Below are 22314 nucleotides of genomic sequence, written 5' to 3'. Positions count from 1 at the left end.
CAAGATGGCAGTGCAGCACAAGGAGTTTTGATTGATTGATTGAACATTTTATTAACAGATTGCAGAATGGGTACAATACAGTACAGCTCAATACACACAATTGTTAAGGGGATGCAGACCAGAGAAAGACTTTCGTCTTGTTTACATGATCAGGGTCCCCCATTTTCAATTCATCAGGACATATATGACATACATGACATACAGATAGACAGTACTGCTACATCTATACATTTATGACATACCAGATTTACAAATACAGTACTGTTTTTGATACAAGAGTCTAAAAAAGAGAGTATATACATTTGACGAATAAACTGTACATTGTAGGAGGTTGGTAGGTGGGGTGGAGGGGGGGGGGTTGGGTAGGTGGGGTGGGGGGGGGACTGTACATTGGAGGTGGTGGGGGTTGGGTAGGCGGGGGGGGTAACTGTACATTGGATTATCGACAGAACCTTACTTGGTCCCAAGAAGAGGGTCTTGTGTATTATTGGGTTTAATAGGACATTTACTGTACATTGGAGGGGGTTGGGTTAGGACATTTACAGGGGCCAGTTTCGAATTGCAGTCTCTCGTAGGTGTTCTTTGAGAGTGGTTTTGAAAGTGGGTAGTGATTCACATTCCTTTACAGCTTTGGGTAGGGCGTTCCACATTGATGTGGCATAATTGCTAAACGTGTTTAGTCCCTTGTTTGAGCCGAATCTGGGTTTAACATGATTTGTGGAGCTCCCTCTGGTGTTGTGGTCGTGGTATTCACTGACCTTTGGGAAGTATTTTTACATGTACATGGGTACCTTAGTGGTGTAGTGTATCTTGTAGACCAGGCCCATTGCAAGTTGCTGTACTCTGTCGTCTACTCATCCTAGGTTGTCAAAGTGGGCAGGGGTGAGGTGGGTTCTAGGAGTAAGGTCAAGCAGTAGTCTGACCAGTTTGTTTTGAGATGTTTGTAATTTTGTTTTTAGCGCCTTTGAGGTGCTTTGGTACCATGAGGTGCAAGCATAGTCGTAGTACCCTTGAATGAGTGCTCCTGCCAGAGTCTTCAGGGTATTCTTGTTTACCAGAGAGGAGATCCGGTACAAGAATAGAGTTCGTTGGTTGACTTTTTTTATTACATTGGATGCCATTGGAGGCCCTAGCAAATGTCGTTTTTCAACCATAGACCATCGCAACACGTCCGGTATTTTGAGCTCATGGGAGAGCGCGTGAATTAATTAGACTAGGCTCTAATCAACATTAATTCATTCTCGGAAATACATGCCAACCTGTGTCCCACAGTACCTTTACCACTCGACTGCTCAAGCACCCAAGAACAGATTCTTAACATCTGGCTATACAGTACAACACATTATTGCCACCCACAGTACTGTTCAAACAGTACTATTACCATACACACAACTGTATTTTGATCTCTGTACATATACTGTTATTTGCCAATAATTTATTGTATGTACTTGTCAGTGCAGTAGCTCCTTTCAACTAATATAAGAGCATGAGATCAACATATAAAAACGCACAAAGACGCTAGGAAACATTGAAGAGATACCAAATTGAAACATTTATTATCTTATACATTTGTGTGTATGGAACAGCATTATGCTTAAAACAAAAAAAATATTACAATCAATGTTTTGTACTGATCTGCCACACAAATGTCTCATAAAACAAAACAAAACAAAAATCATATTAGGAATGCACGCAAAAGTATTAAAATTCAATTCAATATTTTTAAAGAATGACATTCCCTCACGGACCCTTGTGTTTAGATTACGATACAATAGTATGTATGTCTGTCTGTCTGTCTGTCTGTCTGTCTGTCTGGGTGCCAGATGCTCTGAACAAAGCTCGACCATACCAACTAAACACTGGGACAGGAACTGTAAGGTCCAAGATGGTGACTCATCTCCAGTTGGCTTGAGTCGACACAAAAAAAGCCCCCATACTAAAGATAAAAGCCCCCAAACCACCACAAGATGACCGCCGAGGAGATATGCCTTTTTTTTTTTTTTATATATAAAGTCTCTGTTGTGTAAAACATCTCAGTCCTGAGGGTTGGGAAAGGCAACGTAGATCTCAGCTCAGTGCAGTCCCCCTGCGCTCCATTCACCACCTTGGTTGTGTGTTTTCTGTATAAACATATCGACGTTCCTTCAGCTGGGGCAGTCAGACAGCCGTGCTTTTGGTCCCAATGTGCGGCCGTGCAAACTCCACAAAGTCATCAATGAGGACTGGCCATGCACCTTAAAAAAGAGGGAATATGAAAAGCGGCGTTATAACATCATTATGAGGGGTAGAGTAGCTAACCATGAGTGAGCTGCCCGTCTGAAACCCCCCGAAGTAGTCTTTTCAGTACGGAAGTTCAGTCAGAGACAGAGAGGAGACATGAAACTCCCTAGCTACTTCCTTCATCAGCTCTGGGGAAATAAGCAGACCTGAGACTATATGAAATGAATGGAGTGAGACATGAGACAAACATTTCTGATATATAAGCAGTTTATTGCTATTGTACAAGTCAGTTTTGCTAATGATGTGCGTTTTCAGTGAGGACATCACCTCATATTCATTTTCACGGCTGATATCCCTTCCTATATATTACCTTCAGTTGATATGGTTGAGTAGGCATTTTTTCGGTACACCTTCGGTAATCTTAAAATAGCCGTAGGTTAATTAGGTTCAGGTTTTATTCAAGAAGACTATAAACCAAGGAAGGGTCATTACATCATAATACCAGCGTTTTAATGCTCTGCTTGGTGCCAGACTTTGGTGTCAGTACTAGAGGCCTTGCACAGAATGTTTGCATAGTTATATTTATTCCAGTATGGCTGCCTGTAACCATTGGTAACTTCCAGTATGGCTGCCTGTAACCATTGGTAACCACTTTCAAAAGAAAATGTTTAAATTCTGTGTAGTGGTAGAGTAGGTAAACCAGTGGGAAAGCAAGATATTACTGTTCTACTGTGACTCGTTTACAAGATCCAGTAATAGGACACCAAATTATTATGTTTTTGTCGATATATTTATCATGTATCAACACATAGCAACCATTGTTTTGCACATAGCAAACGTTGTACAATGGCACACAATGGTCGCTATGTTACACGTAGCCATCTTGGAAGACAGAGAAATACACAAACATTCAGTGCAAGGCCTCTATTGAAGCCTATGTGAGATGCATGGAGAAGCACACTAAACCCAAAATATCCACATCATATGACTTGATGAAGAAATGCCTGCTTTACCAAATTAAACACACTTCAGAGAATACGGAAATATTTCTAAATGTGCACATTAGTTTATTTGCTGCTGGTCTCCAAATAGTATCCATAGATGATTATAGGCCTACTTTACAGGGCTCATGGTGAGTCAAATTAAAATGCTCACCATGACAATAAAACAAAAAGAAAAAAAACATTGCCAGTGGAGTCCCTTGAAACTTTAGGATGAATAAATATTGTCAATAAGATCCGTTTCCTTTATTGCTTCTCTCTTCCTTCTCATAGTCATAAATGCAGCAGTTTTAGGAGGCTGCTTAATAATGATTGACAGGGCTAATAATAGCTAATGTTATGGGAATATCACATATATACAAAATAAACATTTATAAACCTCTTAATTGCACATTGGAAGCCTATAAACAAACCCTTTGCTATAAAACACTCTGCCACCATCTTGATAATGGGGACTAACAAGACCTGACCCATATCTCTTTGAATGGGGGAGCCATCCATATCTAAGAATCATTTATTTTTATTTTGATCACTGGCTAATTGACCAGTGAAAACATAGAATGGTTAATTTTGTCAAAAAGGACTTGCCTTTTTTCCAACTTAGACCAGCTTCTAAAAAAACATGGCAACCATTCACTGCACGATTCCCAGCCTTTTAGCAGAGATGGTGATTCATTTTAAATATCTTTAAAAGTCGCATTAACCTCAAGATCAAGTATATTATAGTTTTACTCAACATAAAATGTATATGTTTGTTTTGTAGCACGTAGTTTCTTTGTTGCAGTCATCTTTAGTGTTATGGTTTTCGCCATTCAAAACCACTATGATCCGTCTCCTCATTATGTGTAGACTGTCTCGTTACTTTTGCTGATTTTAAAAAGGTAATTCAAAAAGTGGAAGGGAACACTTGGGATGGGCCAGTAGACTTGTTCACAGTGGACCTGTTACGGCTGCCCTTGACTAAAGATATTCTTAGTCAACTAATCGATTAGTATGTTTTAATCTGCAAATATGTAAAATTGTGCTTCCTACATGCAGAGGGATCACTTTAAATCTACTGCTTACCAGAGATATACATTCTCCAGGAACAAAAAGAAAAATCAATCAAACCGCCTGATTAACACTTTGATCGCCATGGGTTAAATTCATAATTTACCATCCCTCGCCAGCTCTATTTGTCTATGGAGAAGTTCCCCTTTGCAGGGCTATAACTTTTTAAATTCTATTGCTACATTGCCATTATTATGGCACATTCAATGTCCTATATGTATTGTTCAGGGTGTAGCAACGTTAAACTTTTTCATTCATATATTCATACTAAAATATGGTCTAAAGTATAAGTATGTTTTTATCGTTTTCTGCAGCTTTCTTCAGAACGTGATTTATAGCCCTAAATGCATTATATTGATGATGAAATACAGTTTGGTAGCGATCGGCGCGAGATGAAAAATTTTAACTGGACGTACTTCTAGAATGATCTACGTATGATCTGATGATGACCGGAGTGGGCGGGGGATCATTTATAATTCCGTGGGCAACGTTAGATGATTCATCCAGAGTGGGTCATATGTTCATCATAGCAGTTTATATGGAATACGTTAGAAAATAACGCTGAATCTTACCGTATGTTCCTCGCGCCGTTGGACGATCAGCGTGGAGTAGACCGTTTTCGATTATGGGATGTAGAAATGCCCGATCCATTTCCAGGTTGTATAATAGTATATACGTCCAAATAACGTTGTTTATTGAGTTAGGGCGAGCGATCTATTATCCAGTGTTTCAAGATGGAGTCGCGGGAGCTATAGAGTGGCCGGACCACATTTGCATGAGTACTACTGGTTCAAAGGTTAATATCCGGTTGGCGATCTGCCGATCGGCCACCAGATGGCGCTCTTGAACCGCTAGAGAGTTGAGAGGAGATCAGCACTGTGTCTCAGAGCTCCGGAAAGGAAATATGATTTCGATGACAGATTTTTGAAATATTGACATCAAAGACGAGTTAAGGCGTCCTCGGCGGAATGAGCATGGCGGGGAATGACGAGTTCCGGCGTTTTCGGCGGTTAAAGTGTTAAATAGATTCATTGGAGACATGCAGCCCTATGACTTGCCATACGCTCACACAGTGCAAACTAATTAAACAGTATGGGAAATTTGCTTGTCTTCTCCAGGGTCAGACAAGAAGATAAGATACCGGCTTCATCTCTGTGCGTTTAGTAGAAAGACATGCCAGCCTAGCTTAGCACAATGAATGGAAGCGGATTGGTACAGGCTAGCCTAGCTTAAAACTCCAGGAGAAGTGTTAGTTGGCCAACTCCTGGACTAGCTTGTACCAATCCGCTTCCATTCAGTGTGCTAAGCAAGGCTAGTGTGCAGCCGGATAGCTTTCTACTGAACGCACAGAGAGGAAACTGATATAAAATCTTCTTTGACTCTGGGGAAGATATATTCCCATGTCGGTGTGTTCCTTTGTGGTCTACGCTGAGGAAGATAAAAGTACAAACCTTCCTCATCATAATTGGACATGTCATCAGTTATCATTGTGCTGAAGTCTAACAAGAGGTTCCATGTGTCCTTGGGGATAGACCTTTTATGATGCTCCTGCAGAACACAACAGGTTAACCAAAAGAAAAACACACCATTATGAAGAGTGATGTACCAAATATTTGCATATTGATAGTGAGTGGTCACTTACGTACGTATACATACATACATATATACACACACACACACACACACACGTGTAATAGTGATAAGCTTACCACTAAAAATTTGTTCCAAAGTTCCAGGAACTTGAATCTTCCAGCCAGTACTAAATTCCAATATGCAATTGCCATTTCTAGGTCTAAAAGCAGAAACAATAACAGAAGGAATGTCAAAAATAACTTTGCATCCAATCAACATTTGGAATATACGGAAGCGTATTGCTGCCACACCAGAAACAGAAAAAAAATATCAGTATCACATTATAACCTGATAACTTATTGTTTTAACATAAAACATTTCACGTTATAACGTGATAACTTATTGTTGTTGTTTTTTTTTTTTTTTTTTTTTATCTTTTTCCCCCTCCTTTTTCCTCCGATTTTCTCTTATCCCAATGTTAGTCGTTATGCCAATTCCCAATCCCCTTCCTGGTCGCTGCGCACTTACCCCCCACAGTCGGTCTGGGAGAGTGGAGGCTATCACGTGCTTCCTCCGACACACGTCTAGCCAATCAACTGCTTCTTTTCACCTGGTAGCGCGGACTCTCACTGAGAGCGTGTAAAGTGTGGAAGGATCACACTACCGCCCTTAGATCCTATCCGCGCTTAGCAGGCGCCCCGACCGAACTGTAGGAGTCGCTGTTTACAACGCCCCGGACCCACCCCGCCAGCTTCTCCCACCCTCTAAAACTGCCAATTGTATTAGTGTGAACGGCCAGCCAAGCTGGTGACAACCCCGGAGCTGTGAGCTGGATTCGAACAGGCGAATCCAGCGTCTCCGGGGTTGGTGACGAACGCAATCTCCACTACGCCACCTGACCGCAACTTGTTTTAACATAAAACGTTTCACGTTATAACGTGATAACTTATTGTTTTAACATAAAACGTTTCACATTATAACGTGAAAAAACTTATCACGTTATAACGTGAAACGTCTTATGTTAAGACAATAAGTTATCACGGTATAACGTAAAATGTTTCATGTTAAAACAATAAATGATCAGGTTATAACGTGATACTGATCTTTTTTTTCTGTTTCTGGTGTGGCAGCAATACGCTTCCGTAGGAATATATTTGGTTTATATATAACAAAAAATATATTGTTTTGTTTTATTCTGTCTATATTTATATATATACCGGTATATATATATATATATATATATATATATATATATATATATATATATATATATATATATATATATATATATATATAAGTCTGAGTTGTGTTGGCTCTGTACTCCAGCACACTGGATTTGAAATGGAACAATGACTGAGGTTTAAGTGCAGACTTTCAGATTTAATTTTAGGGTGTTTACATCCATATTGTGTAAGAATGTGTAGCCCCTTTTATTAAAATTATTCTCATGTTTTGCCACAATATGGCATAATGCCACAGCCCATTGACTACGGCTGTCATTTAGTGATAATCACCTGCTGTTTGATTATAATCCCCTGTTGTCTGTGATCGAGTTATGAATACATTGTCCTGACATTTTAGGGGACCAAAGGTTATTGTACAAATTAAAATGGCACTTGACAAAAAACAATGCTGCTTCATCATCCACATAATCTCACATATCCCAAAGCCTTAAACAGGTTTGCACACACATACATTTAGTTTGACAGTTAAATTAATTTGAATAGGTCGCCCAGTGATAACCAAAAGACACTGAATCCTTATGTTGTATGAATTACTGTCCAATGAAAGGATGAAGATTAAATAATTGTGATAAGGATCACCATTTTTCACCTACATTATTTCAATGAGGTAATTAATACAGGCAGTGTGAACAGGAACCTTTTAAACATCATTATTGCCATATGAGTGGGAGGCGGTCTGCCTGTTGAGGTCCATGGTGCGACAGTTCATCAACTTAGCTACATTTAGAACAAAAAATAACGAGCCTATAGACAATTGTCTGAGTTATATGTACTCAGGAATAGGGACAAGGCTCAGCGAATATTGTCTGATCCTTTGCATCCCCTTTATGATGAATTTGACACGGTTCCACCGGGAAGGCACTATAGAGTTCCTCTAGCCCTGTCGTACACAACTTGTAAGTCGATTTGGATAAAAGCATCAGCTAAATGACTAAATGTAAATGTAGCCCAAAAAAATACATATTTAAGAAGTCCTTCATCCCACATGTCATTGCTGATGAATTATTAGATTTAGATTTGATCTGAAGTGTTTTTGTTGTCGTTTCTCGTTTGTCTATGTATTGGGCTGTTTTGGGCCAATGTCTTTTGTGCCCGTGTGGTGTTTGTACTGTGTTGTCTTGTTGATTGCAACCATGGTGGAGCCAAAGACAAATTTCCATGAAAGTGGACAAATAAAAATATCTATCTACCTTGCCATTACAGATCCACAGTTAGCCATGCATGATGTCATAATTTCTTTCCCTCACTGGACAAATGTAGACTGTTTTGAGAGAAACTGAAGAAAATTATAGTGAAGGTGGTTTTATATTGGTGGCATGTATTTTAGCTGCGACCAAGCAGCCTGCATAAGACCATCAGTCCGTCCCAAAGTGATAGATATTGGTGTACCAATGCATCACAACAAATATCACGTCACCAATAGACCAAATGGTGGCAATATAATAAAGGTCAAAATGTAAAACTTTGAAAAGTCATAACTCACACACAGTGTTAAGTAACTGAGTGGCTCCACTTCACTCAGAGCGAATAACACACTTAATGGGTTGTTCAGCTCAGCCACTCTGAGCACTTTCTGACTAGGCTCAGTATACGGAACAAATGGATCCTACACAGATGGGGTCGTGACCTGTGGTATAAAAAAGTTTGAGAACCCCTGCTCTACACTGACCATATCATCTTCGGTCGCTGCTTCCTCAATCAAAACATTATAACAACCGTCCTTCTTGTCGCAACAATGAGCATTCTCACCGTGAGCGCTCAGTTACTTAACGCTAGGGTTGGGCATCGTTTGGATTTGAACGATTCCGGTTCCGATTCTCCATTTCGATTCCTGTTCTAAACGATTCTCGATTCCGACTCTTTAAGGTGCGGTCACAGCTTATTTCGCATTTTTTTCATACTATTCACATTGTCAGTTGACTTTATAGTTTTATTTGGTTGCTGTACTGTAACTAGGGTATTAATTAACAAAGTAAAACATTTTAAGAATCGAAATTAAGAATCGAAATGCAAATATGTTACTTATGTTCCAGAACCGGAAGTTAGGAACCGGTTCCTATTAGAACCGGTTCTCATTGCCCAACCCTACTTAACACACCCTGTAAGTCCGATTGACATGAGATCTTGAACACATATACAGCTGTCCTTGGTGTACAACTTCACCAATAAGGGAGATGTTCCCCTTCTTTGCAGGGCTATAACTTTTTAAATTGTATTGCTAAATTGACATTACTATGGCCCATTCAACGTCAAGTATCTATCGTTTAGGATGTAGCAACGTTCTACTTTTTCATTCACATATTCATACTAAAATATGGTCTAAAGTATAAATATGTTTTTATCGTTTTCTGCAGAATTCTGCAGAACGTGATTTATAGCCCTAAATGCATTATATTGATGATCAAATACAGTTTGATAGCGATCGGCGCCAGATAAACTTTCAAATGTACGTGCTTCTAGAAGTTACTACTCATCATCTGATGTTGACCGGATGGGGGGGGGGGGGGGGGGTCGTTTGTAATTCCGTGGCCAACGTTAGATGATTCATGTAGTGTGGGGGTGATATGATCATCAGAGCAGTTTGTATCGAACACGGTAATAATAAACACTGAAACTTAACCCCAGTCTCCTCGGGCCGTTGGGCGATCAGCTTGGAGTAGACCGTTTTCTATTATGGGATGTTGATCTAGATCAGCGGTTCCCAAACTTTTTTGGCCGTGCACCCCCTGTCACCTCCCGACCTAGCTGACCCCAATGGGTTTCTGTTCGAATTTTTTTTTGCTGGTCTCCGTGCACAGATGAAGCACACCTGTGTCAGACACGCCCGAGACATTATTGTTTATTATTATTATTAAAACTTACGTTTTTTATTAAAACATTTCTTGAATTTCATGATTAACACAGTGAAAATCCCCATTTGAAATAATGTATATTAGTTATATTTATTAGGCATAAAAAAAATATTGTTTGGTTCCTGTTGGTTCTCAGTTAAGGCCATGAGTAGGTAGGGAATTTATTTAATTAAATTTTTTATTGTATCTCTTCCCACGGCGACTATGGATAGGGAATTTCTTTATTTAATAAAAATGTTCACGACAACATGGATGCATGTACTCTGCCAGCATGTTTAATATCCATAATACTAAAGGTTTGACTAAGATTTTTATTAAATTTTATTGTAAAAAAATATATAATAATAAATATTTTATTTAATCTTTTTACCACCATTAGCCTTTTCATGTCACGCACCACCTAGAGGGCGCTCGCACACCACAGTTTGGGAACCACTGATCTAGATGAACCATTTCCAGGTTGTATAATACTATATACGTCCAAATAACGTTGTTTATTGAGTTAGGGGGAGCAATTGATTATCCAGTGTGTCGAGATGGAGCCCCGGGAGCTATAGCGAGTGGCCGGACCGAATTTGGATGAGCACCAGTTTCCGTTTCCGGTTTGCTGTTTGGGCGATCCGCCGATCGGCCACCAGATGGCGCTCTTGAACCGTTGGAGAGTTGAGAGGAGATCAACAGGAGATCTCAAGTCTCCGCGGGTGAAATATGATTGCCATCACAAGATTTTTGAAATATTGATCTCAATGACGTGTTACGGCGTCGGCGTCATTGGCAGATTACGCATTAGCGGAGAATGACGTGTTAACTCGTCCTTGGCGATTAAAGGGTTAAACGACAAGTGTATACAAAGAAAAAAGAAAAATGTTAAATAAAAAAGCTCAGCAAAATAATGTTTACAGTAAGAACCATTGATGTATGCCCAATGACCATGAATCTTAACACTTTGGCTGCCATGGGTTAAATTCATTATCAACCGTAGGTTGCCGGCTCTATTTGTCTATAGAGAAAGTCCCCTTCTTTGCAGGGCTATAACTTTTTAAATTCTATTGCTACATTGCCATTATTAGGGCCCATTCAAAGTCCTATATGTATTGTTCATTGTGTAGCAACGTTAAACTTTTTCATTCACATATTCATAGTAAAGTATGGTCTAATGTATAAGTATGTTTTCATCTCTTTCTGCAGCTTTCTCCAGAACGTGATCTATACATTATATTGATGATGCAATACAGTTTTATGGCAATCAGCGCGATATAAAAAATTCCAACTAGACGTACTTCTAGAAGTTACTACACGTCATCTGATGTTGACCGGATTGGCTAGGGGGCGTTTATAATTCCGTGGGCAGCGTTATACCAATCATCTAATGTGGGTCAAATGTTGATAATAGCAGTTAGTATCGAAGACGGTAACTTTACACGCTAAAACTCACCCCAGTCTCCGCGCGCCGTTGGGCGATCATCGTAGAGTAGACATTTTATCATTATGGGATGTAGATTTACCCGGTCCATCTCCAGCTTGTATAATGGTATATACGTCCAAATCATGTTGTTTATCGAGTTATTGGCAATCGATCGCTGTGTATTGTGACGAGCTAGAATGCCGGGACCTATAGCGAGTGCCCGGAAGTAATACGGCCGTCCAGCACAACCTCTATGGCACTTCCTGTTAAGCGATTGCGCCGATCGGCCACCAGATGGCGCTCCTGAACCGCCAGAGAGCTCAGTGGGTCCTCCTGGTGGATCTCAGGCCAGCGGAGGGGACATATGAATCCGATCCCAGATTTTTGAAATATTGATATTAAAGACGCTGTAAAGCGTCTTCGGCAACTTGAGCATGGCCGGGAATGACGTGTTTAAGCGTTTCCCGGCACCCAAAGTGTTAAGCTAAATGGGGAAGCATCAGTAATACAGTAGAGCTGCCACCACTGAAATGTTATTTCAGTTATTTCCACAAACTCACAGTGCAGACATATCAAAGATACTTGAAATGGTATCATTGTTTTCCATTGTGAATGGTGCATGGATGTTTTCAGCTGCAGATTATCAGCTGGGCAGGATACTGGACCGATACTTGCTCTTTTAAATCTACAGACGACAGCTGAATCTTGCCGTGTAAGTTAAACAGCGGAGTCCAAGTATTTTCCAAGCGGTGCCTCTTGGATGTCAAGGAGTAGTAGCAGTTAGCATGTTGTTATTATTGCTAACAACAAAACTAGCTAGAGAAAGAGAGCCAGCTGTGACAAGCCAGAGATGCATTAAACAGCAGCAGCGTTTGAGAATGCACAAATCAAAATATACAGCTGTTTTCACACATTTGACTGGTAGTTTTACCAAAATAGTTTAACGGACCGAGTATTTTCAGTGTCGACTAGCTGGTGCAGCAACGTTTAAACGTGTCATCGTTTAATAACGCACATACCTAATAACATCTAGTCGACTTTCAGAAACACACTCTAAACAGGAGGCCGAGTGGTACTCATGCAACACTTTGTCTGATTTGTAGCAAAGTTTGCTACAATGACACATATTCATGTGCCAACTCCTCACACCAAATCTGCCAGTGGAAGGTTTTGCTGATCGTCAGGTCCTGCACGATGGGTGACTATGGTATTTTGGGTGCAACGCTGGCCAAAACGAACTTTAGCCTGTGTTTACATGCAACGTTACCCAGATAAGGGAAGAGCAACACTTTAGTTACTTTACTTTAAGTTCTAGTTCCATTTCAAATCCAATGTGCTGGAGTACAGAGTACATAACAACAACTAATGGTTCACTGTAGTGTACTACTCAAGACTTGTGGACTGCACTGTATAGGTGGGGTTAAGACCACATACTGTCAGCAACTGCCTGTTTGCGTTGTTTCACAGTATTAGCTCATTTTTAATACCCGTCCTTTGAGCATGTTGGTAGACATATACATGGGGGGGGGGGGCGTATGCAGTATCACTTAGGTATTTATAACAGCAAAGCAAATTCATTGTAACATGTTACAAGGCTATCACTTTATTTTATTTCGGATTCTTATTTGTGATAATAATAAAAATGTAGTAACAAAATATTCTTACCCAAACCTTTCTGACCAGGATTCTTTGCAAAGTTAAATGTAAACTGGTAAAAGTCCTTAAATTTCCCTTGGTCCTTTAACTCTTGCTCCATTTTTGGTAGTTGAGCTTTTAGCTTCTCTATACTGTCACACCTGAGGAAACAATAAGGGTTTTTAGCAAAAAAGCAGAAATGTATGGATGACAACAGAACGTTTCTTCAGTGACTGATGCTGCTGAGGGTTTGAGTGACACCTGTTCATATCTTGGCTAATATCTAACGCCGCAACAATAATACATTTAAATGTTCTTTTAAAGAGTTTTAAAGTTTTAAAGGACTTCTCACTTCAAGATTCAAACATGGGTATCAATGTCAGGTTTTAAACAACTATTCCACTCATGTCTGACCATAGAACTTGAAAGGTGCTGGAATATCTTATGACAGGTGGAGAGGAGAATGTGTGTAGACTATAGAAAAGATAACTCACACACAGGGCCGGGCGACATGACCTGAAATCCATATTGTGCTGTATTATCACATTTACCTTGGTAACGGTAAACTAAACCATAATTCATTTTCTAAATAATCAGCGCACAAATACCACCACCTCCATCATGTTGACCCTCTATCTCTATCTACATGTTTGCCAACAGGTGATTAGCTGGTGTACATTCAGTTGAATTAAAAGGGGCACAAAATGACACACACACCTTACTTGCATTTACTTTATTAAAAGGTGCCGTAGGTGGTCATTTCTTGTTAAAATAAGTTTTAAATAGCTCTACATTCTGACAGCCATCACTGATATATAGTGTTTGGCCGGTAACATGGGTCTCCCAGTCCCTCCACTATGCAGTAAACAGAAAATATATGTTCTGGTATCCTGTTCCAACTTTATCCAATCAGGAGAGAGAGCCCTAGATGTTTTTACTTGTTTCAAGAAATCTTGCCGAGCCAGAATTTCTCACTGCTCTGGCAGATTATTTTACTTGTTTTAAGTTCATATTTGTTTTTATTTCAGGAGTTCTCTCCTGATTGGATAAAGTGGGAACGGATACCAGAAAAAAGTATTTCTGTTTACTGCAGAGCCATGACCACACACTCTATAGCACACTCTATAGCACACCTTGTGAAGTGAACACGAGTAAGAGGACGTTTCTATAATCGACATGCCTGGCCATGAGAAGGTGAGCTGAAAGGGGCTGGGGCTGTGAAGACTCTCTGACTCTCACCCTTGCTCCGCCATCCCGTCCATGAACTCCTGTTTGGAGAACTCGCATTGTGTTGCTGCCCGGAACTTCCAGGCAATAAGGAGCACACTTATACTGGCTGGATCCAGGCCCAGGTCGTCACAGAACTGCTGGATACCGTCGAGACCGATCTTGTTGTCATCTTGAGGATCTAGGTTTAAGTCAGAGGAGCACATTAGCATTCTGGTAATATAGAGAAAATCACTCTGGCCACTGCCTGATTTATTCATCCATAGTAGTCTAATAACACTGCAGTGCCTGGCCCTAGGGATGCCCCGATCGATCGGCCACCGATCGTTATCGGCCGATAATCAGTATAAATATGCGATCGGGGAATTCCGATAATTAGTCATATTCGCCGATCGCGGAAACTGATCAAGTGGATATCTCACTCGCTTGTCTCAGACGCACAGGACCTGCAAACTGCTCCTCCTCCCTAGCCCCGCCCGTACCCGTGTAGAGTTTGTAAACACAGAGGAGGCGAGAGGAGGCGGACCTCCTCTGCTGAGTCTAGATAGTGCATTCAACCTGAGCTAACGTTAGCTACCTAGCTATCGTTACTGTTTAAACAAAATTACCCAGTCAACTATTCACTTTTAGTAGGCATTGTCTAACGGTATTTAGCCGGCTAGCTACTGATAGCTCCGGATATCAACAAATGCCCCAGGAAGTCTAGTAGTCCATGTTGATATCTCCGTTAGCTTGCGTTAGCTTGCGTTAGCTGACGTTAGTTCACAGTTCAAAACGAAATGTCCGATTGAACTAAATAGTTGTCTTAACGTCATCTAGCCGGCTAGCAGTAGCTACAGATAGCTCCTGATATCAATGTCTTATAACATTGATTGAATGCGTATTCGAGCTGAGGGCTTGCTGAATGTGAAATGACCAAAGCATAACGTTACCAATAGGGTCCCGCTGCAGCGCCGGAGAATCCTTTTTGGAGCTGGAGGCTACTAGAGTACACACAGACAGTGGAGCTGTTTGCAGATAGCGAGCATTTTGACTTGTTGCGTGGTGGCGATGTCTCGCAGATAATACAAGTACAAGTCTAATTATATAATATATATATTTTATTAAAAAAAAAATTATATAAAATAATTTTTTATTTCTTTTTAATCAAAAACGATCGGTATCGGATCGGTATCGGCCGATATGGCTCACGACGATCGGTATCGGTGGCAAAAAACGTGATCGGGCATCCCTACCCGGCCCCTCTCTAGTCGTCTAATAACACTGCAGTGCCTGGCCCCTCTCTAGTCGTCTAATAACACCCTGCAGTGTCTGGCCCCTCTCTAGTAGTCTAATAACACCCTGCAGTGTCTGGCCCCTCTCTAGTAGTCTAATAACACCCTGCAGTGTCTGGCCCCTCTCTAGTAGTCTATAACACCCTGCAGTGCCTGGCCCCTCTCTAGTCGTCTAATAACACCCTGCAGTGTCTGGCCCCTCTCTAGTAGTCTAATAACACCCTGCAGTGCCTGGCCCCTCTCTAGTAGTCTATAACACCCTGCAGTGCCTGGCCCCTCTCTAGTCGTCTAATAACACCCTGCAGTGTCTGGCCCCTCTCTAGTAGTCTAATAACACCCTGCAGTGTCTGGCCCCTCTCTAGTAGTCTATAACACCCTGCAGTGCCTGGCCCCTCTCAAGTAGTCTATAACACCCTGCAGTGCCTGGCCCCTCTCTAGTAGTCTAATAACACCCTGCAGTGCCTGGCCCCTCTCTAGTAGTCTAATAACACCCTGCAGTGCCTGGCCCCTCTCTAGTAATCTAATAACACCATGCAGTGTCTGGCCCCTCTCTAGTAGTCTAATAACACCATGCAGTGTCTGGCCCCTCTCTAGTAGTCTAATAACACCATGCAGTGTCTGGCCCCTCTCTGTTAGTCTGCAGTGTCTGGGCCCTCTCTGGTCTGCAGTGTCTGGGCCCTCTCTGGTAGTCTTAACACCCTGCAGTGTCTGGCCCCGCTCTAGTAGTCTAATAACACTGCAGTCACTGGCCCCTCTCTGGTTATTATTCTCTAAGTATTTCCTCTATGGATGCAGCCTCTAGTGAAAGTTAAGATTAGGGCGGCTGTCACTATTGGTACCTAATTGAGTATTCTGTCAATTATTCTGATGATAATAATGATGATATAGCCTAATGCTAATGACAAGATAGCATTTTTAAATGCTTTGCAGCAAACCATTATACATGTTGTAGGCTATGCATTATACATGTTGTAGGCTATGGTCTCTGCAATTCAGAGACACTGACATTATGTTTGTTTATGTTTATGAGCAGAACATTTTCCCCTACTGTTTTTCATACAAAAAGAAACATTGCGGGTTTTGAAAAAAGAATAAGCATAATTTGTTGTGTATAAAACAATATGTGTGTCTGTACAAGCCATAGGTACAACATACCAGCATAAGATATGGGGTCAATCTTCATACTGAAATTGTTTCTTTTTAAGATTTTTTTTGTATTTCTGGTAGACTAGATGCTTTGGAGCATATTGCTCTGCTGCCATCAATAGACCTGTTCGCTGTATACGTCAGACTCAGTGTGCGCACGCATCCCCGGAGCAGAAAGGAACATATTCCTGGTCAGAACAATGGGGCAGACTACAATATATTTGCATTTGTTAGCCATGCTAGCGATCTAAACAATCAATCCATGCCGTAGCTAGATATGTAAAAGGTGAAAGACTCACACTCGCAGCCATGCTGATTTGGCTAAATGACATCCAGCCGTTTTAGTTTGAAACAACTTCTAGTCAGGGGAGTGCCATGGTTTCTCCATAGAGCCCCATCGTATTCTTTTAGCGCAGCAGCTCGCGCAGGTCCGAGGCAACTTAGTCACGTGACTCAGATGGTATTGCTGATCGTCTCGAACGCAGTATGTTTGTAAACAGGTATATGAAATTATTCGAAGTCTCAGACAAGAGGTCTGAACGATATGACATGAAATCCATATCATTTGCGTTGGTAGCGATAAATAAAACGATAATTATTTTTTTAAATGCACAAAGACCACATTCTCCATCTTGTTGGTCCTCTGTCAACGCGTTTATTAGATTCGTCTGTCAACATGTTTGTATCTCGATATGTAATTGGTTGTTGTACGTTCAGTTGAATTAAAGGGGCACAAAATTAAACAGCCTACAATGGAGGAAAGCATTTACCTAACATATTGATATACAGTAGGTGACATTTATGACGTTGTATCCGTACATTTTGTGTTTATCACCCAGCCCTATCTGACAACATCTAATCCAATCTATTTTCCCACAGCTTACAGGAATGCATGGGAACTTGGTATCACTCATGGGCGATCTGGCAGGGATGTTTTGTTGTACGCATGCAAGTAGTTTTGGATAAAAGCATCAGCTAAATGTAAATGCAAATACATGTGCAGGTAGCACCGTAGGTCTGCACGGTATTTGAAATACAAATTTCTACCCTTCTACTTTTCTCCAATCCCCAATTCAGTCGTTATTCCAATTCCACCCTGGTCGTTGCGCTGCCCTACCGTCTGACTGGGGAGGGTGTAGACTACCACACGTCTCCTCCGATATAATGGAGTCGCCAGCCACTTCTTTTCACCCGACATCTAAGAGTTTCACTGGGAGAGCGTAAGGTGCATGTTCACGCCATTTCCCCCAGATGCCCTCCCTGCTGAACAGGTGCCCCGACCGACCAGTAGGAGTTGCTATTGCAACGACCAGGACTCATACCTCACCGGCTTCCCACCTGCGAACACTGCCAATTGTGTTCGTAGCGACGACTGAGCAAACCATAGGTACCGTTGAGACGGAATAATTGCGTTATTCTAGTAAGGTTTCTCGATTAATCGTGACAGCCCAAATTACGATTAGCTACAATGATTTCACTATGCAACACAGAACCCCATGAGTCTCAAGATTGCAAAGCTGTTTACAGCTATGAAGAATGTATCAGGGGACAGATACTGCTGAGCTCTATCCATAATATTCCATTATGTCAGTATTGCAGACATTTTGGCACGAGAAAAACAGCTGATGGTAATCAAATAACAGGTGATATGACAACCATGGCCAATAAACTGTGTTTATGGCATTGAACCATATTGGTAGGAATGCAGGACCCATTATGAGGATACTATGGATATCCTAGATAAATTGATTGAAGTGATTGATTGAAAACTTTATTAACAGATTGCAGAATGGGTACAATACAGTACAGCTCAATACTAACAACTGCTAAGAGGATGAAGTGGTGCGTATTCTGTAACATTTAATTGATTATGCATGTGAAAAAGACTACTTACCCCTGTATCTGTTGTACAGCTGCTCAAGCTTTTTCTTGTCAAAGGCTCCCTTGAGATTTGAAACATAGAGCTCTGGATTTTGGAAGAAGTTGTCAGTGGCTACATCTAATTTCCAGTCATTTTGTGACAGACAAGCCAAAGCGGTCTTCTCATTAGATTGTGTGAATATCATGAACTGACGAACTTTATCCTTCTGTGAGGACTTCAGCTTGTTCTGTAAAAAAGACAAGCATAAAATACATATTAATGGCACAATACCAACGCCTGTAGTCAAATGTCCCGTTGAGTTTATTATTATTAATACTATGGCATTACTAGTTTACATATGTCTATCAGTCATTGATTGATTGATTGATTGATTGATTGAAAACTTTATTAACAGATTGCAGAATGGGTACAATACAGTACAGCTGTTGTTAAGGGGATGCAGACCAGAGAAAGACTTTCGTCTTGTTTACATCAGGGTCCCCCATTTTCAATTGATCGGGACATATATGACATGCATGACATACAGATAGACAGTACTGCTACATCTATACATTTATGAGCTGTAGTTTACTGACAGCTACGGTATGCTAAAAACGACCACTAACAGACGTGAATAAATCACATAGCCCTCTGAGCATTTATAGATCAACTAGCACACATCAACACATTATACACAAGAGTACAAAACAGCTAGCGTTAGCTATGGGACGTGCTAGCGACTTGCTAACACACAGGTGACGTTACGTTAGCGTGATGTGGCTAACGTTAGTTCCATTGGCCGGCTTGTATTGACCAGCTTGTATTGAACTGATATGTGTCACCATGTAGCATTGCTGATAACGTCCCACTTGCAGTCTTATGGACAACAATAACGGGCTGATCATACAAGGGTCCCCTGTTTCAGTTGATTCAGCTAATGTTTCAAACTAGCTAGCAAGCTGGTCTCACCGTTAGCTAGTTTGCTAATGTTAGCTAGAAAGCTAGGTGAATTTATTTTCTTTGCAGGGTTATAAGGCCATTATCGCTAGTTCTTGGGTATTTCTCATTGTTTGTGAGTATTAATCCAACAAAACATATACGGGAGTTGCATGTACATCTCCGAAAACAGAATAAATGGAGGTGTTTCTCACCATGTTTGTAATTGCCCGACTCCCTTTTTTCCATCCAGCTGGCTGACCTTTGTGAAGCTACCAAGAGATTCCAAGGATAAGATTTCCGGTTTCAGGTGGTTGCCTTCAAAATAAAAGTACACAACAGAGTATTTTTAGAATTACATTTGTGGATTAATTCTAAATCTAAACCCCATTTATACAGTACATAATATGAGTTGCTGGATGTGGGAGGGTGGGGGTATTTTATAAACTGGCCACCGTAAATGTTCAAATCCCCCACCCCCTCCTAATAGACAATCTCCTCCCCACCGCATGTATTCTCTCCCAGCCGTATGTATATTTCTCTCCCACCCACCCACCCCCTCCAAATGTACAGTCTCCTCCCCACCGTATGTATATTTCTCTCCCACCCACCCACCCCCTCCTAATGTACAGTCCCCTCCCCATCATATGTATATACTCTGTCAGGATCTATGGGTAACAGTACTGTATATTTGAATACCGTTTATGTCACAAATGTATCAGTACTAAATACCTGTATGTCCCTATGCCATAAATGTCATATATGTTGTGTATGTCATAAATGTCAATATGAATTGAAAATGGGGGACCTTGATGTAAACAAGACAAACGTCTTTCTCTGGTCTGCATCCCCTTAACAATTGTGTGTATTGAGCCGTACTGTATTGTACCCATTCTGCAATCTGTTAAATAAAGTTTTCATTCATTCAATCATTCATTCATTCACCTCCCACAGATTTTCTGAACTGAGCTAGGGATTCAAACAGGGGACCCCTGGTCAGAAGCTCCCTCTAACAGACCTAATTTATGCAAATGACATGTCGTCAGCTTGTGACTGCAACTTGTTCTTGTTCGTGGACGACTCAGCCCTGCTAACGCTAGCTGGTTTCAAAGTTACAGGTTGAAAAAACCCTCAGCTCGGAACTCAGCAGAATCTGCACCTGGCTCGCTGATAACAAACTATCATTACACCTGGGTAAACAAAGTCCATTCTCTTCAGATCAAATAACAAACTCAGCAAGACCGACGGCTTCTCAGTTACAGTGGGTGACAATATTGTCACAAGGAAAGATGAAATTCCATACCTGGGTTCCATCCTAGAGGCAAATCTTTCCTGTGACAAAATGGCATCCAATGTAATAAAAAAAAGTCAACCAACGAACTAGATTCTTGTACCGGATCTCCTCTCTGGTAAACAAGAATACCCTGAAGACTCCGGCAGGAGCACTCATTCAAGGGTACTACGACTATGCTTGCACCTCATGGTACCAAAGCACCTCAAAGCCCAAAGGCACTAAAAACAAGATTACAAACATCACAAAACAAATTGGTCAGACTACTACTTGACCTTACTCCTAAAACCCACCTCACCCCTGCCCACTTTGACTACCTATGGCTTAGAGTAGACGACAGAGTACAGCAACTTGCAATGGGCCTGGTCTACAAGATACACTACACCACTCAGGTACAGTGTATATATACCACACCCACAACACCAGAGGGAGTTCCACAAATCATGTGCAACCCAGATTCGGCACAAACAAGGGACTAAACACGTTTCGCAATTATGCCACAACAATGTGGAACGCCCTACCCACAGCCGTAAACAAATTTGAATCCCTACCCACATTTAAAACCGCTCTTAAAGAGCACCTACAAGAGGCTGCAATTAGAAACTGGCCACCGTAAATGTCCAACCCCCCCCCCACCCCCTCCTAATAGACAGTCTCCTCCCCACCGTATGTATATTTTCTCCCACCCACCCGCCCCCTCCTAATGTACACTCTCCTCCCCTTCATATGTATATATTTTCTGTTAGAATCTCTGGGTAACAGTACTGTATATTTGCATATCGTATATGTCACAAATGTAACAGTACTATATACCTGTATGTCATGTATGTCCCTATGTCATAAATGTCATGATGTCATGTATGTTGTGTATGTCATAAATGTCAATATGAATTGAAAATGGGGGACCCTGATGTAAACAAGACAAACATCTTTCTCTGGTCTGCATCCCCTTAACAATTGTGTGTATTGAGTCGTACTGTATTGTACCCATTCTGCAATCTGTTAAATAAAGTTTTCATTCATTCATTCACCCTGATGTAAACAAGACAAACGTCTTTCTCTGGTCTGCATCCCCTTAACAATTGTGTATTGAGCCGTACTGTATTGTACCCATTCTGCAACCTGTTAAATAAAGTTTTCATTCATTCATTCATTCATTCATTCATTCATTCATTCATTCATTCATTCATTCACTATACTACAACTAATACTAGCGTTAATAATAGAGTTGCTATATGGAGTTTTAGTAAAGCAAGTAATATGTAATATTATATAATTAAATATAGTAATACTACTGTATATATGATATAAGGCCCACATCTCAAATACATTTATAAATATAATATAAATTATGTTTTTGTTTTTTATATCTGCCATATCATCTCTTTTGCTGTGTCTTACCATTACCTCAATGCAATTATATTACTTCAATACACTATGCAAAAATACTTTCTACATCAATCATTTTAAGCATCCAGAGTGCTTTAAAAGTTACATATAAACATATTACATTTTTATATATTATCCTAGCATTTTTAAAAGTTACTATTTCCCTATATTCATGCACAATTTGTATTTTTCTTTGCAATTAGTACATGTG

At 40.7% G+C, this 22314-nt stretch overlaps 1 protein-coding gene across 1 annotated transcript; it reads right to left on the bottom strand.

Moving 5' to 3' along the window:
- Positions 1 to 1084: 1084 nt before the first annotated feature.
- Positions 1085 to 19734, bottom strand: dcun1d1 (DCN1, defective in cullin neddylation 1, domain containing 1). The gene is made up of 7 exons (XM_084326850.1): positions 19639 to 19734; positions 18521 to 18734; positions 14219 to 14387; positions 13010 to 13140; positions 5981 to 6063; positions 5723 to 5819; positions 1085 to 2234 (listed from the first exon to the last, which is right to left on the bottom strand). The coding sequence occupies exons 1-7, from the start codon at positions 19639 to 19641 to the stop codon at positions 2158 to 2160; spliced, it is 774 nt and encodes a 257-aa protein (XP_084182976.1). The 5' UTR covers positions 19642 to 19734; the 3' UTR covers positions 1085 to 2157.
- Positions 19735 to 22314: the final 2580 nt, after the last annotated feature.

The sequence above is a fragment of the Notolepis coatsorum genome (assembly GCF_963971535.1).
Source record: "Notolepis coatsorum genome assembly, chromosome: 13".
NCBI lineage: Eukaryota > Metazoa > Chordata > Actinopteri > Aulopiformes > Paralepididae > Notolepis > Notolepis coatsorum.
The sequence above is the reverse complement of the archived record's forward strand: the minus strand, read 5'-3'. Positions and strand labels throughout refer to the sequence as shown.